The sequence below is a fragment of the Larus michahellis genome, chromosome 8 (genome assembly GCF_964199755.1).
Source record: "Larus michahellis chromosome 8, bLarMic1.1, whole genome shotgun sequence".
Lineage (NCBI taxonomy): Eukaryota > Metazoa > Chordata > Aves > Charadriiformes > Laridae > Larus > Larus michahellis.
Window position 1 is genome coordinate 607,415 of NC_133903.1, and position 20,058 is coordinate 627,472.

Sequence of the window (20,058 nt, forward strand, 5' to 3'; positions counted from 1 at the left end):
CGCCGGCCGGGCGAGCGGGCGGGGGGAGGGAAGGAGGCGGCGGCGGCGGCGGGGGGAGAAGCGAGCTCCTCCGGGTCACACGGGGACCGGCACCGCCCCTGTGCCGCTGCCGGGAGCCGCTAGAGGGGGCTCGGCGACCCCCGGTCCGGGCGAGGGGCCGAGGGGCTCCCGCGAGGGCGATGCGGGCAGCCGCGGCCCGGCGCGGCGGTGAGGGCTGTCCGCCGGCCCCGCTGCCTGAGGGGCCGCCCCGGCCGTAGCCTGCTCGGCCTTCTGGGCCGCGTCCGCCTCTCTCCGGTTAACGTTTTATCTCTCCGCGTTCAAAGAGCGGCCATAAGCGCCGGCCCGGCCCCGGGGCCGCCCACAGGGAGGCGGGCAGGCCCTGCCGGCCGGGGCGAAGGCCGGCACCCGGCGCCCGGCATGTGGCGGGGCGGGTTCCCGCCGAGGGCCGCGGCGTCGCCGCCCGCCATCGAGTTTCCTGAGGAGAGCCCGGAGCCGCGCTTTGACGGTGAGCGGGGCGGGCGCGGCCGCCGGGCCTCTGCGGGGCTCCCCTTCCCCGGGCTGCGACGGGACGGGACGGAGGTCTGAGCCGCCGCCATCCCCTCCCTGCCTCCCCTCCCCCTCGGGCGGTGGTGGGGGTGTAGGGGCCGGTGGGCTCTCGGCGGCCGCGGGGAGCCCGAGCCCCGGCCCTCGGGGCCAGCCCCGGCCCTCCGGCTAGTAGCTGTTTTCCGTGTGCGCTTAGAAAAATTAATTAGAGTTACTTTCCTAATTAGTGCCTTAAGGTGCTCAATGGCAGCTCGTGTGGTGCCTTTTTCTGAGCCGGGGTGCGTTGAAGCTGTGCGGGTTCCCGTGTGGTTTTGGTGTTCTAGTAAATAGGCACATGCTGAGACCTAAACTCATCCTTCTGACTGTCCTCTTCCAGAATCGGATGTGCCGGCGGAGCTGCGAGTTGCAAACAGGTCGCAGAAGTTTGTGAACTTCACTTCGACCATCCAAAACCAGCTGCTGCTGGTGTCGCTGCTGGAGCACCTCTGCCACATGTACACCCACAACCCCGTTCATTCCAGGTGTTTGTTCCGAAGTTAGTAAGAGTAGTTCTTTCCCGTCTCTTAAACTGTCTTACTGCAATATACACCAGATTCTTCTGTGCAGAATTACAGCACGACATCAGTACAAAGATGTAGGTCTCATCCCACCGGGACAAGGGTAATTCTGAGAAGAGGATGGATACCTTAAATCAGCCTTGACAGGCTGAGAGAGTTGGGGTTGTACAGCCTGGAGGAGAGAAGGCTCCGAGGTGACCTTATAGCAGCCGTCCAGTACCTAAAGGGGGCCTACAGGACAGATGGGGAGGGACTCTTTATCAGGGAGTGTAATGATAGGACGAGGGGTAACGGTTTCAAACTGAAAGAGGGTAGATCTAGTTTGGATATCAGGAAGAAATTCTTTACTGTGAGGTTGGTGAGGCACTGGAACAGGTTGCCCAGAGAAGCTGTGGCTGCCCCATCCCTGGCAGTGTTCAAGGCCAGGCTGGATGGGGCTTTGAGCAGCCTGGCCTGGTGGGAGGTGTCCCTGCCCAGGGCAGGGGGTTGGAACTAGATGATCTTTAAGGTCCCTTCCAACCCGAACCATTCTATGAATCAGCTTAATTGGGAATGAGGACCTGTCTTATTTTTGAAAACAGTGACAGAATATTGTGGTAGATGCAAGGATCAGACAGTTAAGTTCCAGCTAAATCACGTGAGCTGCATCATGAGAGGGGTAACAGGATAAATTATCTAACTGTTAAATCTGATCTAAAAACACAGAAGGGGAATTTAATAAAAATATTTATCAAGAAATAGCTGTAGCACAGTCTTCACTAAATCTTTCAAAATTATGGCCTGTGAAAATCAGAGTAAATACCTTTCTAAGTCCTTTATTTACCCATAAAGTTTTTTGATATAATTCAGGGAGCTTGCATTTTCAGGTGTGAAGTGTTTCTTTTGAAATCTGTCTTTTTGGTGTCTGAATTATCTTAGGTATTTTGTTCATTTGGGCACATACTTAATGCATTTGAGAAACAATCTCCAAGGTTTTTCTCCTTGTTATACGTGATTGTAGAAAATAAAATCTAATATATTGCTTGTGCTTAAAATTGAAGCCATTTATAGCATCCAGTAATGACAACGCAGACAACTGTTACTTTTTTTGTTCTCAGAGTCTGATGTAGATGTTTGGCCCTGGGTCTTACTGTTATCTCTATCAAACTCTCCTGGTTTGAGGTACCCGAAAATATCAGGGAAAAAAACGCAACCAAAATTTCTCCTTTTGGCAGAGGAACAAAAAAAACCCAAAAAACAAAAAACAAACAAAAAAAAAACCCACAAAAAAACCCAAACAAACAAAACCAAAAAAACCCAACAAACCACCTGGGCATCTTCCAAAGTATGTAGCTGCTTGGCTTCCCAGTGTACTTTTATGGAGTGACGTTCCTTCATTGGTATAGTTTAAACCAATTTCCCAAGTGGAATAAATCTGATGAATAATAGAAAAACATATTGCAGTAATCATATCTGTGTTCATATATTCATCTTGTCAAGGCTGGGTTTTTCCTGCTTTTCTGGTGTGTGTAACTGTCCATAAGGCTTGTGTAGAAAAATTCCTGATTTTTTGTAGGTTCGCTTTCAATAAATTTTATCTACTTTAAAATATAAAGTAATAGGCTGATTTTTGAAGTGCTGGTCCCAAAGAAGCATCTAAAAAACCCCCACCTTTTATGAGCAAGTTTAGTTTAAGACCTTGGAACTCCTAAAACTTTTAAGTACATTTTTGTAGCATCTTCACAGTTGTGCCCATCTCCAGTATTTGTTAGCTTTTTGTCTGCCACAGCATTGTTTTACTCCACCTGCGAAAGATGTGCTTTGGGGGGGATGGAAGGAAGTGACTTTGTTCTTTACTATGAGTATGTGCAGAAATGCATGAGTTTGTATGTGAATTAGGAAATTTTGACATTATCAGTTTTTATCATAAACATGTCCTCATAGTTGTGAATATGCTTTGAATTTCTCTTTTCACTGATCAAAATTAGTCCAAGAGTAAGAAGTAAGTGAATGGGTGGATGTTTGTATAATTCATCTGCTGAGATAAGGAAGAGGAGATGCACTTATGACCATGAAGGGCATGGCGAATAACTATATCATGCAGAGGGATTCCCACAGAGCAGCTCTAGTTTGGATTTAATTTTTTTTATTGCTAAGAGTATGGAAAACAGCATTAGAGTAGGAGTGACTATTCCGTTTTTTGGATGTGCTGTTAAGAAATAACTGTTTACATGGTCTTATTGGCAGGATTTATTTGATGTGACCTTTCTCTGTTCCTTTGTACAGTACTTCGTCAGGCTTTCACAAGAACAGGGTTGCTCTCCCCCTTTGCCTTCTGCGATGAATTTAGTACAGTAAGACTGCAGCATAATAGAGCCATTACTGAACTAATGAAAGCAGCTAATCGACAAATACTTAATGGGGTAAGCTTTGTTAAATTTCTTTGGCAACCTCCTCATTAGGGAATTAACACATCATTGTATCCAAAGAAGCTTTTGTTTGGGGGGGTGTGTGTGTGGTGTCTTTTAATATTGGATTGGGTCTTTTTAATAATTACACAAAGTGGTACTCCTGTTCTACCGTAGCTGTTTGGGATGGCATGTTCTGGTTCTGCAGGTGCAAACTAAAGCTTTTGAAGCCAGCAGTGTTTTGTTCCTTATTAAATAATAAAACCCCAAAGTTAAAATCTTTATAAATGCAGGCAAGGTGTTTTAAGTATTGCTACACTTTTTTTCAACAACAGACACATCCATTTTCAACTTTTAACTGTTCCAGTTGATTATGTTCACACCCTCCTAGTCATATTAGTGGAGGGCATAATTTGTATACTGTGTAATGTGCTTCAGGCTCAATCAGACCAGTTTGCTTATCTTGCTGCTTGAACTAAGCTAGTTAATTTTGTCTTAAGCACATTTTAAAGCCCTCGTTTTATCCTGTTTGCCAGCAGAACTCTAAAGGGCAGTAATCTCTCCAGCAGATAGATGTTAGAAGATTACTGGTGGGATAATAATCCTTTAATTTGGTGAAGCTCTCTGCAGAATCAACGGCTATCAGTAACCTCATTTTCTTCTAAGAACATAGTTGTAGTTTCTATTTTGATTTAGCTGTCTGTGCCGATGGCACAGTAGATCTGTTATTCTGTACGGCATGTTTTTATGTTGGATTTTGTTGTTTCATAGGAACTTGATAATGGAGATTCTCATGCAATTGGGTATGTATTCAAAGCATTTAGAAATATTAAGCAACTCCCTACCTGAAGTTCCTTGCTCCGCTCTGAATTTAATTAATACTGCATTTCATATTTTGGCTCTGAAATGTAGAAAAAAAAGTGAGAATTCCTCCAAACTCTCAAAACGATCTGGTGAAAATTCCTTCTTCAGTACAGTTCTCACGGTTAGCGCCACCACTCAAAAAACCAACATTTTATCAGGCATAAATTTAAAGAAATCATATTAATACTTCTGTGAACACAGAGTGTGGCTTTGTAGCACATATGCATACTTTTGCAGTCTGCTGGTTTTCAGTATTCACTATGGTAATGTCTAAGTATTGTCATCATCTTTTTGTAACGTAAATAGTATTTCTAGATTGTGTACACCTGTGGCCTATCTAATACCTTACTTATAAGTTGTAATTTTGTTTAATGCAACCTAACTTTTTTTGATTAGGGAAAAAGAAGTTCTCTTTGAAGCACAGACTTCACGATACTTGAATGAATTTGATGAGATTGCAAGGCTAGGAAAAGGAGGATATGGTAAAGTGTACAAGGTATTCTTTACCTTCTGTTTATCAGTTTATATCTAGTTTTCCTTTGAAATTTAGAGTTACTGGTTTGGCTGTTTTGTTTATTTTTCTAATAGAGAAACAAAAATACTAATTTTCTAGTAGAACAAGTGCAAACCTGTACATGTGAAGGATGTTGACATTTCATTTCAAAAGATGCTCAGTTGTGGTTTCTGTTTCCTGTTTGTCGGAAGCAGGATATATCAAATGTTTTACTTGGTGTATTTTGACCCCTTTAAAGTAAATGAAAAGTCCTTATTTCTTGTGTGAAGTATTGTGATGTGTTGACTTAAAATAGCCACAGGAATGGATGAGTCTGCACACTGCAATGTTCCAGTTGTGGCTGCTTGGAAAAAAGTAGCCTCAACATGAATATAAACTGTTGTGTTTATACTGTATTGTATATTGTGTTTATATTGAATTGTATTCAATACTTGTAGCGTATGGCCAGCTCGAGGTTCCCCACGTGGTATGTGCCATATGTAAATGACAGTTGTGGTCTCACAGCTTTATTGAGAACCTGTTTAAGCAGTTATCAGGACCTATCAACATTTTTTTATTGACGGAAAGATAGCTGTAAAGCTACGTGTTTCACAAAGATTGGATTAGATGTTTTCAGTCCTGAAAGAAGGCAAAAGTAGAGTATCTTTATCTTAGACAGCAGGGGCCTGATCCCAGTTTCATTCTCTGATATGGGTGAAAAGTTATCTGAATGGAGTTCAGAAATGAATTTTTAGAAAATAGTTGATTCTAAAGGATTTAATAATTCATTACTCTAAATGCATAAACAACTAATTTTGTTCTATTGTAATTGTTTTCAGGTCAGAAACAAGTTAGATGGTCAGTTCTATGCTATTAAAAAAATTAACATCAAGAAGGCTACAAGAAGAGATTGTATGAAGGTATTCTTTCTCCTATGTTTCATCTCTGTTTTAACTCCCTGCCCGCTCTAGCTGATTCTGATTTAATTAAGTAATGCAATTCTTTCCCAAAATATCAAAAACATTTATAAGGTTTTTTCCGCGTTCTGAGTTTCTAAGATTTGACCCTATCGACACCTAGTAGAAAAAAAAGGAATATGAGAGGTATTTAAGTCCACTAAAGGAAGCATATTATTAACTTGAATTTGATCATCTCTGCAACTATGAAAGTCATAATTTGTTTTAAAGCTTCAAAATTTTCTTCATTACGGTAGTAATTTTTTCTGTTCTTTCTCTGTTGGAAACTGTTTTTTTTGTTATCTTTTGGGTTTATTAAGCGCTCATAATAAAGGACAGTCATACTATTTCTTTTTCATCTGTTTAGGTGCTACGAGAAGTTAAAGTGCTGGCTGGGCTGCAGCATCCTAATATTGTAGGCTATCACACTGCTTGGATGGAACAAGTTCAAACAGTACGCCCGAAAGGAAAGTACAGCATATTGTGTAATTCTTGCTTGCATCCTGCTTATAACCTCTGTACTATTATTTGCAGGAGAGTATTCGTTCTATTATAAAATAACTATTTTTTTCCCCCCCTCTTTAAAACAACCCAAAAAAGCAAACTAGAGGTGACCACCAGGTTGTCTTCTCCCTCTGTGCACTTCAATCTCTTGCCTAATAACTTATCTGTTACTTAATGATAAATTTGGAGCCGTGAAAGTATTAGCTTCACTTCAGGTAATATGTGAGGAGGATTTTAAAGTTCTGTGAAGTTCAATGAAAACCTCTTAACGCAAAAAGCAGTGAGTTGACGAGGAGAAGAATGAATACTGGGGAACAAGCCACTTCAGCTATTGGGGGAAAAGTGATGAATAGGAGGAAAAAAACCCACAAATTTGTTACCATGTTTTGAAATCTCAGAGATACAGCAAAACTAGAATAAGTCTCGCAATATGTTTCTCTTCCTGTGTGGAAAAGAGTTTAGAAAAACTGAAAGAACCTGGAAATAAATACTTCAATGTCAAGAAAGAAAAAAATTTCCCTCCTTATTTTCCTTTCCACAGGAGAGTTTTTAAATTTGATGAATTGTGTAGCATAGTTCTGCAGTGACAGAGCAACCTGGGTTTTTGTGTGTATCAGCTACTGTCTGTAACTGTTGAGAATTCATCAACTTTTTTGTTCACTTTACACCTTCTTCCCTGGCCCCTTTTTTTTCTCTTCAGGTTCTCTGTTCTCAGCTCTTCCCACACTTTGTCCTTTGGTCCCTTTGTAGCCCTAATCCCTTAGTCCCTTTCTTCCTTGTCCTTTTCCAGAATGCCTTTAGCAGTTAAATCTTTTGATCCTCTCTTGGTGGGAGGTTTGCTTATGCTCTCTATGACTTTATTGCTTTCCAAGTCAGTGAGTTGATGCCCGGTCAGCTATAAGCACAAAAGAAAATGCATAGGAAGTTGACAGTATAGTAAAACAGATAAGACTTTCTAACCGATGATACTGAGAATCTTGAAGGATGCAACTTTTTAGTGCGAGGAGTACTTCACAAGTATTTAATGGTGATAATTTAAGTACATAACTAGATCTATAGGTAGTTTTCCATGGCTTACAAGATTGGTGTTTCATATTTGCTTCTGTGTGCTAAAACAAACGGCTTTTTCATATAAATGTACAATCTTAATGAAAATTATTTCTGAAATACCACAGCAGCGGGGTGGTGCAAAGGATGGTGCCCTCTGGAGTTGCTTCTTTTACGGTGTATGATCATATACATTATAAGTCCTCATTTTGAACAAGATAACTTCTTAAAGGTGAATTCTAGGTGAATATGTAAGACAGCCCAGTACAACCCTTTCAGTGACCTTGCACAACATGTATTTTCTTTTCAATTAAACAAAAATGAAAAACATACTAGTGTTGCTTCTTAGTAGGCTAAGAAAAACCTTTTGTAGCAGCAGGAATAGAGAAAAAGATATCTACAGGTAATGAAGTTAAACTCAGTAAGATGCTGTAGCCTAAATGTTAGTTTATATTAAATATATGCATGCTTGGTTTTGTAGAATACCATATTTGTCTTTTCATCTAATAGATAAAACAATAATGGAGTTGCAGCCATTATCCTTGGAGCAAGAGAGTGGCAAGTAAGTATTATAAGCCTCAATGATAACATTTATTTGGCTTTAACATACGGTGGTTCTTTAAAGTAACATTAAAAGAGTACAGAATCAGCATAGATTGCGCAAGTGCTTTTTGCTTCCAAATGATAACCAAAGAAAGGTCTTAATTATCCTTGTTGTTGTTTCTCTGCTGGTTGTGTAAGCTGAAGAGTATCACTGGATACTTCTGCCTCCTTTGGCACTCTCCAGTTTCTAGTGGAGTCCTGTTGGGGCGATGGGCCTTCTGTTTCTCAGAAGTGGATTAGCCCCTTCAATAAGGAGATGGAGCCCTCTGAGAAATACAGTGTAACTTGCTAAGTTTAAAGGGATGGGGATGTATCATACTTGTGCGTGGTGAATGCTGTGACCTGGTACTGTGTGTGTCTCTCAGCTGTCTGGGTCAGCTCTCGGGAATCCCTGCTGGGGCAGGGCATTAAAAAGGCTGGAGCCTACGCTGCCAGTTGTGTCATCCTCAGGTTTTATAAGGGGAAGCAGCTGAACTCTTGCTCTGGAATGCAGTTTGCAATCGGGGAGGAAAAAAAAAAGCTTTCAGAATGGTGTATCACAAATAGATGGTATAAAACTATGTACATACTTTGATTGCTCTCCCGTACTTTTTTATTTTCAGTGATTGCTGTCACATTCAGAGTATGGAAAGCGATAGTTCCATTATCTTTGCTGACCTTACTTCACAAGAGAAGTCGTCCTGTGACAGTACCAGTCTTAGAAAGCTGGATGGTGAATTAGTGCAGAATATGGATGTAAGGAATGATTTTACAAACAGCAATAGTAAAGAGCATATGAAACCAAACAAATGTGAATTATCCATAGAATTACAAGAAGACTCTGTAAGTAGTGTTAGCAGTAGATCACCTGATGTGAAAAATCATTCAGCACGGGGACCTCATTCTAGTCTGGATCAAGATGCTAGCACTGGAAGCAAGTCCTGCACTGAAGAACGCTCCAACAATGATGTAGCTCTCTGTGAAGAGTTTGAGGTAAATACAGTTCTCTTTAAATACTGCTGTCTAACTTAATGTCTAACTTAATGATGTTTGTAAAGTAGAGTTTGGTTGGCAGAGGAATGATTTATAATGATAAACTCAAAAAAAAAAAAATGAAATTACTGTGATTAACACCAAAAATACAGACAATTTTTACTTAAGTGGGTAACACTGTTACAAGGAAGCTGACCAGAGGAGCTGGCAAAACTCAGCATATGCGTGTTAGTTATCTTGGGTCCTTTCAAAGCACCTACGTGAATAAGGTGTACTACTCCTGCATTAAAAAAAAACCCAAAAATAAATAAAACAAAGTAAACAAACAAAAAAAAAACCAAAAAACCCCCACAAATAAACCCCATCAAACTTGAAAATCTTCGGTATTTGTTAATGATGGCTGATTCAGATATTATTGATGAAAGTGTCTGGGTATGTAACATGGTGCCTATAGAGAGTAGGATCACACATGGAAAAGAGAGAAGCAGATTTGGGCAGGAAATCACCATTCTGCCTGTGCTTCTAAAACTTTGTTGGCGTTCTGAAACATTCTGTATAGCACAGCCAGCTCTGGAAAGCTTTGAGCTTTTGCTATCATTTGGAGTTCCCTCTTGCAAGAAATCCAAGATTTTAAAGGTGTTTGCTTGAGTTGCCCAGGTTATCAAGTGAACTAGTACATTATCAGAACCTGGAAATTACACATTCGTGTTAATAAATTATGAACGTCCATATCAAGAGGTTGAAGGTTTTTACTATTTTATATTAATTTACACTGTTTTCTTAAGCCAGAATGAACTTCTGTTCAGTATGTCTAGAAGCTTTTAAACTGTAATTTGAATACTACGGTATGTAGGTGGCTATTTTGTTAGATTTTATCATATAACAATTGTTAAAATTTGAGGAACAAACAAAAAAAAAACAAACCCCAAAACTAGATAGTGTTGTTGCATCTGCTTCTTGAATGTAGTAGATTAGTAATACTGTATTTGATGTCATTTTGTTATCTAACTGTTTTTTTAATTTAAAACCCAATTATTTTAATTAACTTTAAATAAAATAACCAAGAAAATACTGTTCATATTACACTGGCAAAATCATGGACCATTGTCTTTCTGTTAGGTGGAGTATCGTTTGATGCTTCATATACAAATGCAACTGTGTGAAATATCCTTGTGGGACTGGATTGTTGACCGTAATAAAAGATGCAATGAGAGAGCAGAGGAAACTTCCAGTAAGATTCATCACTGTCTTAAAAATTTACATATTCGTTATAAAGCAAATATTTCTTTTTTCCTAATTGGAAGTCCACTTGCCTGAATTTACGTTTTACTTCAGCAACTTATAATATGGATCTTCTTATTAGTTTCTTTTTCACTTAAAGAGTGGCTAGTGTTGAACCTTTGTATGATAGATGTTGGTAAAAGAGATTTAAGTTCATGGGTTTTAGACAACTCTTAAAAAAAAAAGAAAAAAAAAAAAGAATGTATGCCTGAGGCAGAGTTGTTATCTGGAGAGATCTGTGCCTGGACAATGATACTTATTTGGAATAGAGTTTTTTATTGACAGAATCTGCTTTTTCTCAGTAAGCTATTTACATAATTGAAGTTTTGCTTTGGTAGTAGTCTTGCTGCTACAAAATAGAGTCTTCACAGGCTAATTTTCTGCTGCGGAAAATATAAATACATCTTTTGTTCCAGATAGGTTACAACACAATTAAAAGCTTTTAAGTTTGTTCTTAAGAATCAAAACTCCTACGCAGGCTAATTTGTCTTTGGTCTAAAGAATCTTAACATTTACTTGCTTGAGTGGCCAGAGGAGTTCTCACGCCCCGATACCAAGCCATCTTCAATAATGGTTGACATTTGGAAGAACAAGTCTAATGCTCTTAAAGCATTAGAGACACGTTCCTTTCTCTGGGGTGGTTGTATAAAAAAAGCCTATGCTTAACAGATTGTAAGACATAAACTGTATGATTAATGTTCAATGTTAGTTTTAATCACTATTAAGATAAATCTGTTCTTCTCTTCAGTCCTGGAGTAAGGTTTAGCAGCTAACTATGAGCTGACTTCCACTAATATCTCCTCTAATCATAGTCTTTTTAGCTTTCGTAAGCTAGAAGATGACATTCCCGGTCAGGCAATGAAAGAATGACTAGGGCATTGGACCTTGCAAAACGCCCTTTTCCCATGTGTTCACAGGCGACAGGAGAGGAAAGAGGAATGCTAACATAGGTTAGACGTTAAAAAACAGAAACCCAAGCAGGAGTAAATGGGGAGTGTTCAAAGCGGCAACAGACATGTTAGGTCTGGGTCATTAGAGTAGGAAGACAGTGTAGTTTAATAAAATAATGATGTGGGACATGGTAAAAACAATGAGATGGTAAGTTCATTTAGGACAGCTACAGCCAGAGGAGCCTTGGGGATTTCAGAGGGTAGCACAACAGCAGAGGATTCGGATCCAAAAAGGAAGGGAGCAAATCAATACAAAACCCATGTAAATTAGCATGATTTTATCTGGAACTGTATTTTTCATTCCAGTTCAGCACTTACATGTAAGTAAAGAGTTTGTTAACTTCGTAATCAAATAGCTATCTGATGGGGTTTGGAGCAATGTTTTCAGGCAGACACATGTTCATGTCCCCTGAACTTTCCTTTTTGGAATTTTGAGGTTAGTGACTTTTTGCTGTTTCAAAAATACTATCTTAGGAGAAGCATGGGAAATTCCATTTTTAAACTATGCTCGCTCATTCTGTTAAAAATTTCTTCTGCATCATAAATAAACAGAATTCAACAAGACGTACCACCATAAGCTTAAATAACTTTAGCTGAAAATAAAAATTAGCTGAAATAATTTATATTTTAAATTGCTTTAAGGTCGGTACCATCTTGTGGATGTCCGCTGGACAATGAAAATTTTTCAAGAGTTACTAGAAGGGGTATGCTATATCCACAGCATGGGAGTGATGCATCGAGACATTAAAGTAAGTTCATCAAATTATTACTTGAGGTTAAAGAATACAAAGATAACTTACATTATGGGAGAACGAGAGCAATGTCACAGTTAAATTTGAGATGACTTAGGCTCTTAGGAATTTAGCTATGTGACATATGAAAACATACATTGTCTCCTCTATGGCAGTACCATACTTTCTTTACTATAAGCTCAGTAACGTTGACTTACAAGTGAATTACGATTGAGCTCTGGAAACGTCTTCTCCTTTGTGAAGCCATTTTCTTGTCCTAAACGGGGATGGTCAAATTGGTTTTGTTTTGTCTTGGTCTTTCCTTAACCATGGTAGGACCTAAATTATCTACCTAAAATTCTTCTTTTATGTGATTATAAAAATAAGCAAAACCCCTTGACTACACCTCAGTTTGCTAACAGCATATCAGTTAGCTTTTGAAAATATGTTCAAGTTATAGTTACTTGCTTTTTAGGAAAGGAAAAAAAAAAAACCCAAAAAACCACCAAACCAAAAATTCCCTGGACTGGTATGGCGTAACATAGTAACAGGTCCCAAAACTTCAGTTGTCAGAAGAAATTTTATGAGTTGCTATGACTTAACAGAAGTTTGGTCATTAACTTGTATTTGCTGACCACAGCTTCTTTGTGCCCAGCGGGAATGCTTAACATGGTGTTATGCCTTCAGTTCCTCTATTTCGTAGTTTTATAGCATGAGAAGTGAGTTGTCATAGTTCAGCTTCAGGCCAGTGAAGCTCACAGAAGTGTAAGCAAGCCGAAGTTCCATCTCATCTGTACATACAGACATGATCTGGCAGTGCTTGGGCCTCTAGATTATAATATCATAGAATGGCTGGGTTGGAAGGGACCTTTAAAGATCATCTAGTCCACCCCCTGCCCTGGGCAGGGACACCTCCCACCAGCCCAGGTTGCTCCAAGCCCCGTCCAACCTGGCCTTGAACCCCTCCAGGGACGGGGCAGCCACAGCTTCTCTGGGCAACCTGGGCCAGGGGCTCGTCGCCCTCACACCAAAGAATTTCTTCCTCAGATGTCATTTGAATCTCCCCTCTTGCAGTTTAGAACCCTTCCCCCTCATCCCGTGGCTCCCCTCCCTGCTCCAGAGTCCCTCCCCAGCTTTCCTGGAGCCCCTTTAGGGCCTGGAAGGGGCTGGAAGGTCTCCCCGGAGCCTTCTCTTCTCCAGGCTGAACCCCCCCAGCTCTCTCAGCCTGTCCCTACAGCAGAGGGGCTCCAGCCCTCCCAGCAGCTCCGGGGCCTCCTCTGGCCCCGCTCCAACAGCTCCGTGTCTCTCCTGTGCTGAGGCCCCAGCGCTGGAGGCAGCACTGCAGGGGGGTCTCACAGAGCGGAGCAGAGGGGCAGAATCCCCCCCTCGCCCTGCTGCCCACGCTGCTGGGGATGCAGCCCGGGCTGCGGGGGGTTCTGGGCTGCCAGCACATGTTGCCGGCTCATGGCCAGCTTTTCACCCCCCAGCACTCCCAAGTCCTTCTCCTCAGGACTGCTCTCCATCCCCCGACCTGTGCTGATACTGGGGTCACCCCAACGCAGGGGCAGGACCCTGCACTTGTCCTTGGTGAACCTCTTGAGGTTCACACAGACCCACCTCTCCAGGCCTCTGGATGGCATCCCGCCCCTCAGTCGTGTCACCGCACTACTCAGCTTGGTGTCATCCCCAAACTTGCAGAGGGTGCACATAATGCTAGCATTTCTCCTCCTTGGTGGTCCTAAACCCAAAATACATGGGTAAAACTATTTCAGTTTCTCCAGTCAGTGCTCTCTACTCAAGTCTCTCATCACTTTGGTTTTTTTAATAGTGACTTCCCAGAAGGAAGCAGCACGTTGCAGCTGTGCTTATCATCTAGAAAAGTATATTTTGTTTTACATTATGTCTAGCCCAAAGATGATACTTAGTCTTCTTCCTCCTACATCAGTTGGTCTGATTTGCCGTCTGCTCTTGCCTGCTTCTGGTAACATTACTGTTCTGCAAACTTCCCGCTTTCTGCTGGGGTGGGGAGGGGAGGTACTTTATCTTTCCACTAAATCTTTGTTTTTCCTGTTTTACATTTCTTCCTGTTTTCTAGATCCTTCATACATGGTCTTTCTGCCCAAGTGTTGCTAATGTATAATTTGGTATCAGCTATGACTGTTTTTTTTCTCTCTCACTATAATGAAAGTGTTAAATAATTACCTTCTATCTGTGAACCACTAGATTTTATAGATGTTGAAACAGCTGAAATGTCATAATTCTTTATATAGATGTATTGTAGATTTTATACCGTCTTTTTTTGTAGCCCAGGAATATCTTTCTGTATGGATCAGATCATCGTGTAAAAATAGGAGACTTCGGATTGGCCTGCAAAGACCTTCTTTGGGATGATGCAGACCAGTGGTTTAAGACAGAAAGGATAAATGGTAAGTGAAGTAAGCTTAGTGGGGTTTCTATGATATTAAAACAGTTAAATATTAATTTTTTAAGCAAAATGGTAACAATATAACACTTGCTGAGTAAGGCTAAATTGCCTTTTTAAAGGACTGACGCATACCTCGGGCGTGGGGACTTGCCTCTATGCCTCACCAGAACAACTGCAGGGATCTCACTATGATTTCAAGGTAGGGAGTACATTTTTTTTTTTCTATTAACACGTGATGATAGATAACAAGAATAAAACAAGCCTTTCAGTAGGTAAATACATAATATTTTGTAAATATATAAATACTCTTCCTACTGTTACTCCTAAAGTTTTTGTTGAAACATGGATTTCAACTTTGCCTTCTAGTTTGCTACCAATGCAAAAATTGTTGGCTTTTCTGAGATAATCTTGAAGAATCTATATAGATTTGAATTTGTGTTCCTTACTTTTCATATCATGAAACTTGATGTGAAGCTTTCTCATATCGTGAATTTTTTATGAGAAAAAGAAATCTAGTAAGTAATTTAAAATACCAGTTATCTCACAACTTTTTCTTCACGCCCTTACCAGTCAGACATGTACAGCATGGGTGTTATCCTGCTAGAACTCTTCCAACCATTTGGAACAGAAATGGAAAGAACAGAAGTTCTTACACATTTAAGGAATGGCCAAATTCCTCATACTTTCTACAAAAAATGGCCTATTCAAGCCAAGTACATTAAACTCCTCACCAGTCGGAGATCTACAGAAAGACCAACGGCTGCTCAGCTTCGTGAAAGTGAACTATTCCATACCACAGAACATGTAAGTTATGCCAATAACCTCAACCTTTACAGGATAAAGAAATATAAAAAGAAAATGCCCTTTGTTTCCCTGCCTGTATTGGGGGGGTGGGGGTTGGTTTGTTCTTAAGAGGATTGTGTGATATAATATTTAACCCACTATATTAATGTTTCTGGAAATATGAGATAAATGGTCATTAAGGATAAAGTAACTTTATGAAGACTGGCCAGTTGATCTACATACAGCTTGAGCTATTTTTATAGTTCGGAAAAGCTTTTGAAGCTTTTTATCAGCTCTGCAGAATCTCTTTATCATTTTCTCTTTCTTTGCCACACTTTGTGGATGAAGTTGTATTATCAATATGCAGAATAGCTGTGGTGCTGCAGAATGCGTCTATAGTGGATTGCGAACACTATTCAAATAGGTTAATAAGGCTGTTCCTTGTCTGTCTATCAATGAATTAAACTGACTCTCACTTTCAGGTTATTTCTAACCTACAACAGAAGGTGAGACAGCAAGAGGAAGAAATAGAGAAGTTGAGAGAGAGGATAAGACTGCTTTCTGAAGAACAAGCTGAACACGTGGGACTAGGTTCTCCTGTTTAAGTACAGGAAGAACTAACCTCTGTGTATGCTAAGTTATATGAAACATTTTTTTTTTTTACATAAAAATATTTCAATGTATTTGCATTCTTCTGTCTTTTCTTTAAAGGTATTCATCTTAGTTCAGAAGTCTCCAGGCAACAGAAAGGATTCCTGTTGTTGCACTTAGACTGTACTGAGGCTAACTTGTGAAAAGAAGCATTTGGATTACCAGGAAAAATATAAGGCAAAATTAAAAGTGCATTTTGTACTTACACAGGATCCTTCGGATACCTTATAATCATTAAACAAACACAGTTATGCATCAGTCACAAAAAAAGGAAGGTCACACCCAAGAGGTAGCTGTAATGTTTTTATTGATTTTCAAATTCTGTCCAGCTGCACTACTTAAATACATCTCGGAAGGGCCTCGAACTGCTACAGCAGGCATGAGGGGCAGTAGGAGTAACAAGACACCACTGTCAGGAGTACAGGCTTACTTCAGGAGCTTCATGACGGAGCTGAAAGGTGCCAGGTTCTCACACGACTTCATCCATTTTTGCACGTTGGCTGGGGCAGCATTTGTGCTCCCCGTCTGCTGGAGCACACACCATGCAACAACGTCTGCTACGCTGAGTTCGTTTCCCACCAGCCATGGTGTCTTGCCCAGGGCAGCGTTCATGGAGCGCAAAACCGCTCCTCTCTCCTTGCTGCTGCCTTCCTTCAGCTGGAAGATGGCTGTATCCACCCAGCTGTCAATCAGAGTAGAAGTAACGGCATTGTACTTCTGGCCAAACAGGGAGAAGAGGAATCTGGCGATGTTCCCCTCTCCTTCAATTGGGCACATTGTTTGAATGCTAAACTTCATCTGGGGTTTTGGAACTGAAATTAAAAAAAGAAAAAAGTGAATAGCACATGGTAGAGAAGTTAATGTAACAGTAATTCTATGATGGATTTGATCTGTGATGCCAGCAACACCGTTAAACATCATTAACCTGATGAACAATTTTCAGTTTTCTTCGTCTAAATACTTAGACTAAGGCAGGAACCTGGGATAAAGCCATCACTTTTGCAAACTTCATCCTGATCTCCCACCTAATTTCTATTCTAGCAAACTTACTTATTCATAGAAACTGAAAAACACTTTGATAAAAAAAATCCTGTGGGTACAACCAACCACGTAAACGCCACATGTATCTTAACTGCGGTAGCCCCAAACAAGAATCTTCCTCCTCTGTCCCGATGATTGTTCCCAGCTATCAGAAGAGAGCAGCACCTATCCATCGTGTGTCAGTACGACACCAAGGGATCTGCTGGCCAGGTTCTATAGCACAAGTTTCACTTTCTTTCTCACTTGTCGTAAAATACTGATCTACAAGGTAACTTCATTCTTACCATCCTTCCAAATAAGAGTAAAGCCCAGCTGATATTCGTGACGTGGTTGCTTCTTGGTCTGCTCCCCAAAGCACTTCAAGAGGTTTTCTGGCACACTTTTCACCGATGAATGTGTGTGAACAGCTGATAATATCTTATAGCGTTCACAAAGCAGACGGTGTAGTACCAGTAATGACAGCGGAGGCAGAGAAGGATTTGCATTGATTACAATATCTTTCAGGGCACCATAATCCTGCATGGGAAGTAAGGCATTCAGCAGGTAAGGCACGTTCCAGATCAGACTTTGAAGCAGTGGAGTTTTCATTTGACACCAAAATGTACACAGCCATGCATGTGTATATCTGAAATTCTAACAATATTCAAATAATCCAAGTTTGGACATTTAGAACTTGTTTAAACATTTAAACATCTTCCTTCTTCAACAGTAATATAATTCAAGAACACGACTGAGGTGAATTCTAGTCCAATCTGAAGCCAAAGTTACAGTTTCCAGTTAGTAACAAATGAGAAACCAACTGTCATAATTTCCAAGTTAACCATTCTAGCTTGGATTTATATACAAATGAGAACATACAGGATAAAGCATTTATAAATGTTTGTATCTATAATCTGGATGCCCAAAATGAAGTGGTAGTTGCAAGTTATTTGTAAGGCTCTAAGACTCATACATTGCGTTCCATGTGTCCCAGGTTTTAATGCCACCCTTCCAACCCTGAAAATCCAAGAGCAAAGAAACTACCTATCCCTGCACGTGCTCAGCTGAACTTACCTTTCCAAGCATCAGATCTAGGTCTGCTCCATTTGTTGGCAAAGGAGAACAGTCATCACTTTGAATGATATTAGTTACATCTAAGTCAGCATCTGGGGTCTGTATCATCTTTGAGAGACCATCGACGGCGCTCTTCAGTTCGTACAAGCGTTTTAGGATCTCCTCCTGGCGGGATTCAAGTGCTTGAAGTGACGGGTCAACCTCTTCCTACAGCAGAGGGAAAAACAAGGTCCCATAGATGTTCACTGGGCTCAGTGTCAAAATAGTTCGCAGCTCACTTGACAATAAGTTTTGAAAGACTTTAAATACACTCAAATAACCAGAACATCGTGAAACATGATGATCTTGTGTCTATTAGTTGTCTCTTTTCTCTTATCTATATGAATGTGGTAGGAGATGGGTTATTTAATAAAATCTCTGAAATCTTCCTGTTTAACATCTTTTTTCAAACCGCTAGGTACAGCAAACTCCGTAACGTAGTAAAAATCAGACCACAACCACAGAAACTTAAAGTTGGCAGTGAAGTGCTGAATTAAACCCCAAAACCCCAGAGTGAGCTTGTCAGGATTCTCTGCCGCCCAGAAGAGCTGACTGACTGGGCTTGTGCTGGGGCTGCCAAACAAGGGAACTTTTTGGCAATTCAGGTATTTAATAAAAGTTTAAAAACCCTGCAGGTTTAGATGGATGGTGCATCATATGAAATCACTCTCTGAAGTCATTCTTTGTTTCAGAGAATATAAACTATAGAGAAAAAAAGACCATAAGCTTTGTTACATATTAATCCCAATGTATATTGTTGTTATATCAATTACCTTACAAGTCTCTTATCTTACAATGCCACCTCTTTTAAAACATGAAAAGTACATTCCTGTGGGAGCTTTTAAGTCTAGAAATGTACAATAACGTTAAAGAAAAATCTTTATCCATTTCTAAGCATCCTGAATAAGGATTAACGAAGCCCAACCTATTGGCCAAACTTCTTTCTTTCCGTCTAACAGACAGCTAACAAGCAAGGCATCCGAGCAAAATCACACCCACTTACACAACGTTCTCAAAGGCAAGATGCAGAAACACCTCTTAAGCGAGCGTTATTTGGCCAGCACACGATTCTGTGCAACAAAAGCCGCTCTCGGAGGAGACAGGCAGTCATAACCCCGCATCTTGGCGATGGCTCCCGTGCGGTTCTGCCCCGACCCTGCTCCTGCTCGGCACCTCCAGCCGCCACCGGGCGAGGGCTGGGCTGAAGAGCCTGGTGGCATCAAGCTAAACACGGGCACAAGCAGCCTGCGAGAACTCAAGGCCTTCCTGATGCTGGAGAGAGGCTGGGGACAGCTAGACTAACGAAATGCAGTATTGTGCTTTTTTGCCTTGTTTGAGACAGAAGCAGCCGAGACCCGGAGTAGGAGCCGCCCATCTGCACGGCCTCCCCCGCCACGGCAGAGGGAACAGGCGCAGCAGGACGAGCCGAGGCCTGCCGGGACAGCCGCCGGCTTCGGCTTCTAAAGATCCGAACGGAGAGCGGGACACGGGCGAGAGCCCAGAACAGTCACGCTGAGAACTGCCAAAGGCGCTAAAAATACTACAGCGAATCCCCGGGGCCGCCGAGCCCGGCTAACCCCCGAGCGAGCAGGGGCCAGCACCTCCCGCGGGCTCGGACGGCGGTCGCGGGGACGCGGACCCTGACGGCTCCCGCCGACCGAGGCGAAGGCCCGGGCCGGAGCCAGCACCGGCCCAGCGCGGCCGGGCCCGCCCGGCTCCCGGCCCAGCACCCCGCCAGCGCGGCCGAGGCCGCCAGAACGAGCTCCGCCTCCCGTCCCCGTCCGCTGTCCCCCCATTCCCCCCTTGCCCGTACCTGCGGCGGGCCGGCGGCGCGGTGCAGGCTGGGCACCCGGTACATACAGCCCGGCAGCTGCTCGGCCCGCACCACCACGCCGGGCCCGTGGAAGGGCCGCACCTTGTACATGGGCATGGCGGCACCCGCACGGCACGCCGGGCCCGCCCCCCGCCGCGCCCATTGGGCAGGGCGGGAGCACGGCGCCTTGACTGACTCGCCCGCGGCCCAATAGGAGCCGGCGAATGCCGCCGCGCCTCCTCGCCTTCTTCTTATTGGCCAGCGCAAGCCACTGAATACTTAAGCGAGTCTCCATAGGGCAAAGGGTGCGTCTGCCGGTTCTAATTGGGCAGCCCCATTGGCCAATGGGTGTCAAGCGAGTTGAA

General features: G+C 42.1%; 2 protein-coding genes across 3 annotated transcripts; one reads left to right on the top strand and one right to left on the bottom strand.

The window, feature by feature from the left end:
- The first annotated feature begins 41 nt into the window (after positions 1–41).
- Positions 42–15,959, top strand: EIF2AK1 (eukaryotic translation initiation factor 2 alpha kinase 1). Of its 2 annotated transcripts, none has more exons than XM_074598504.1 (15): positions 42–505; positions 920–1,078; positions 3,366–3,502; positions 4,259–4,290; positions 4,748–4,847; positions 5,684–5,764; positions 6,168–6,265; positions 7,860–7,913; positions 8,557–8,926; positions 10,046–10,157; positions 11,800–11,906; positions 14,194–14,314; positions 14,433–14,512; positions 14,884–15,117; positions 15,579–15,959. In XM_074598504.1, the coding sequence occupies exons 1-15, from the start codon at positions 418–420 to the stop codon at positions 15,699–15,701; spliced, it is 1,896 nt and encodes a 631-aa protein (XP_074454605.1). In that variant the 5' UTR covers positions 42–417; the 3' UTR covers positions 15,702–15,959. The 2 variants fall into 2 exon arrangements, with proteins under 2 accessions (XP_074454605.1, XP_074454606.1); XM_074598505.1 differs by having other exon boundaries at positions 361–505; positions 920–1,064.
- Positions 15,960–16,037: 78 nt separating this feature from the next.
- Positions 16,038–19,856, bottom strand: AIMP2 (aminoacyl tRNA synthetase complex interacting multifunctional protein 2). The gene is made up of 4 exons (XM_074598510.1): positions 19,694–19,856; positions 17,842–18,048; positions 17,073–17,304; positions 16,038–16,559 (listed from the first exon to the last, which is right to left on the bottom strand). Exons 1-4 carry the CDS (start codon positions 19,808–19,810, stop codon positions 16,174–16,176), a joined length of 942 nt encoding a protein of 313 aa, XP_074454611.1. The 5' UTR covers positions 19,811–19,856; the 3' UTR covers positions 16,038–16,173.
- Between the last annotated feature and the right edge of the window lie 202 nt (positions 19,857–20,058).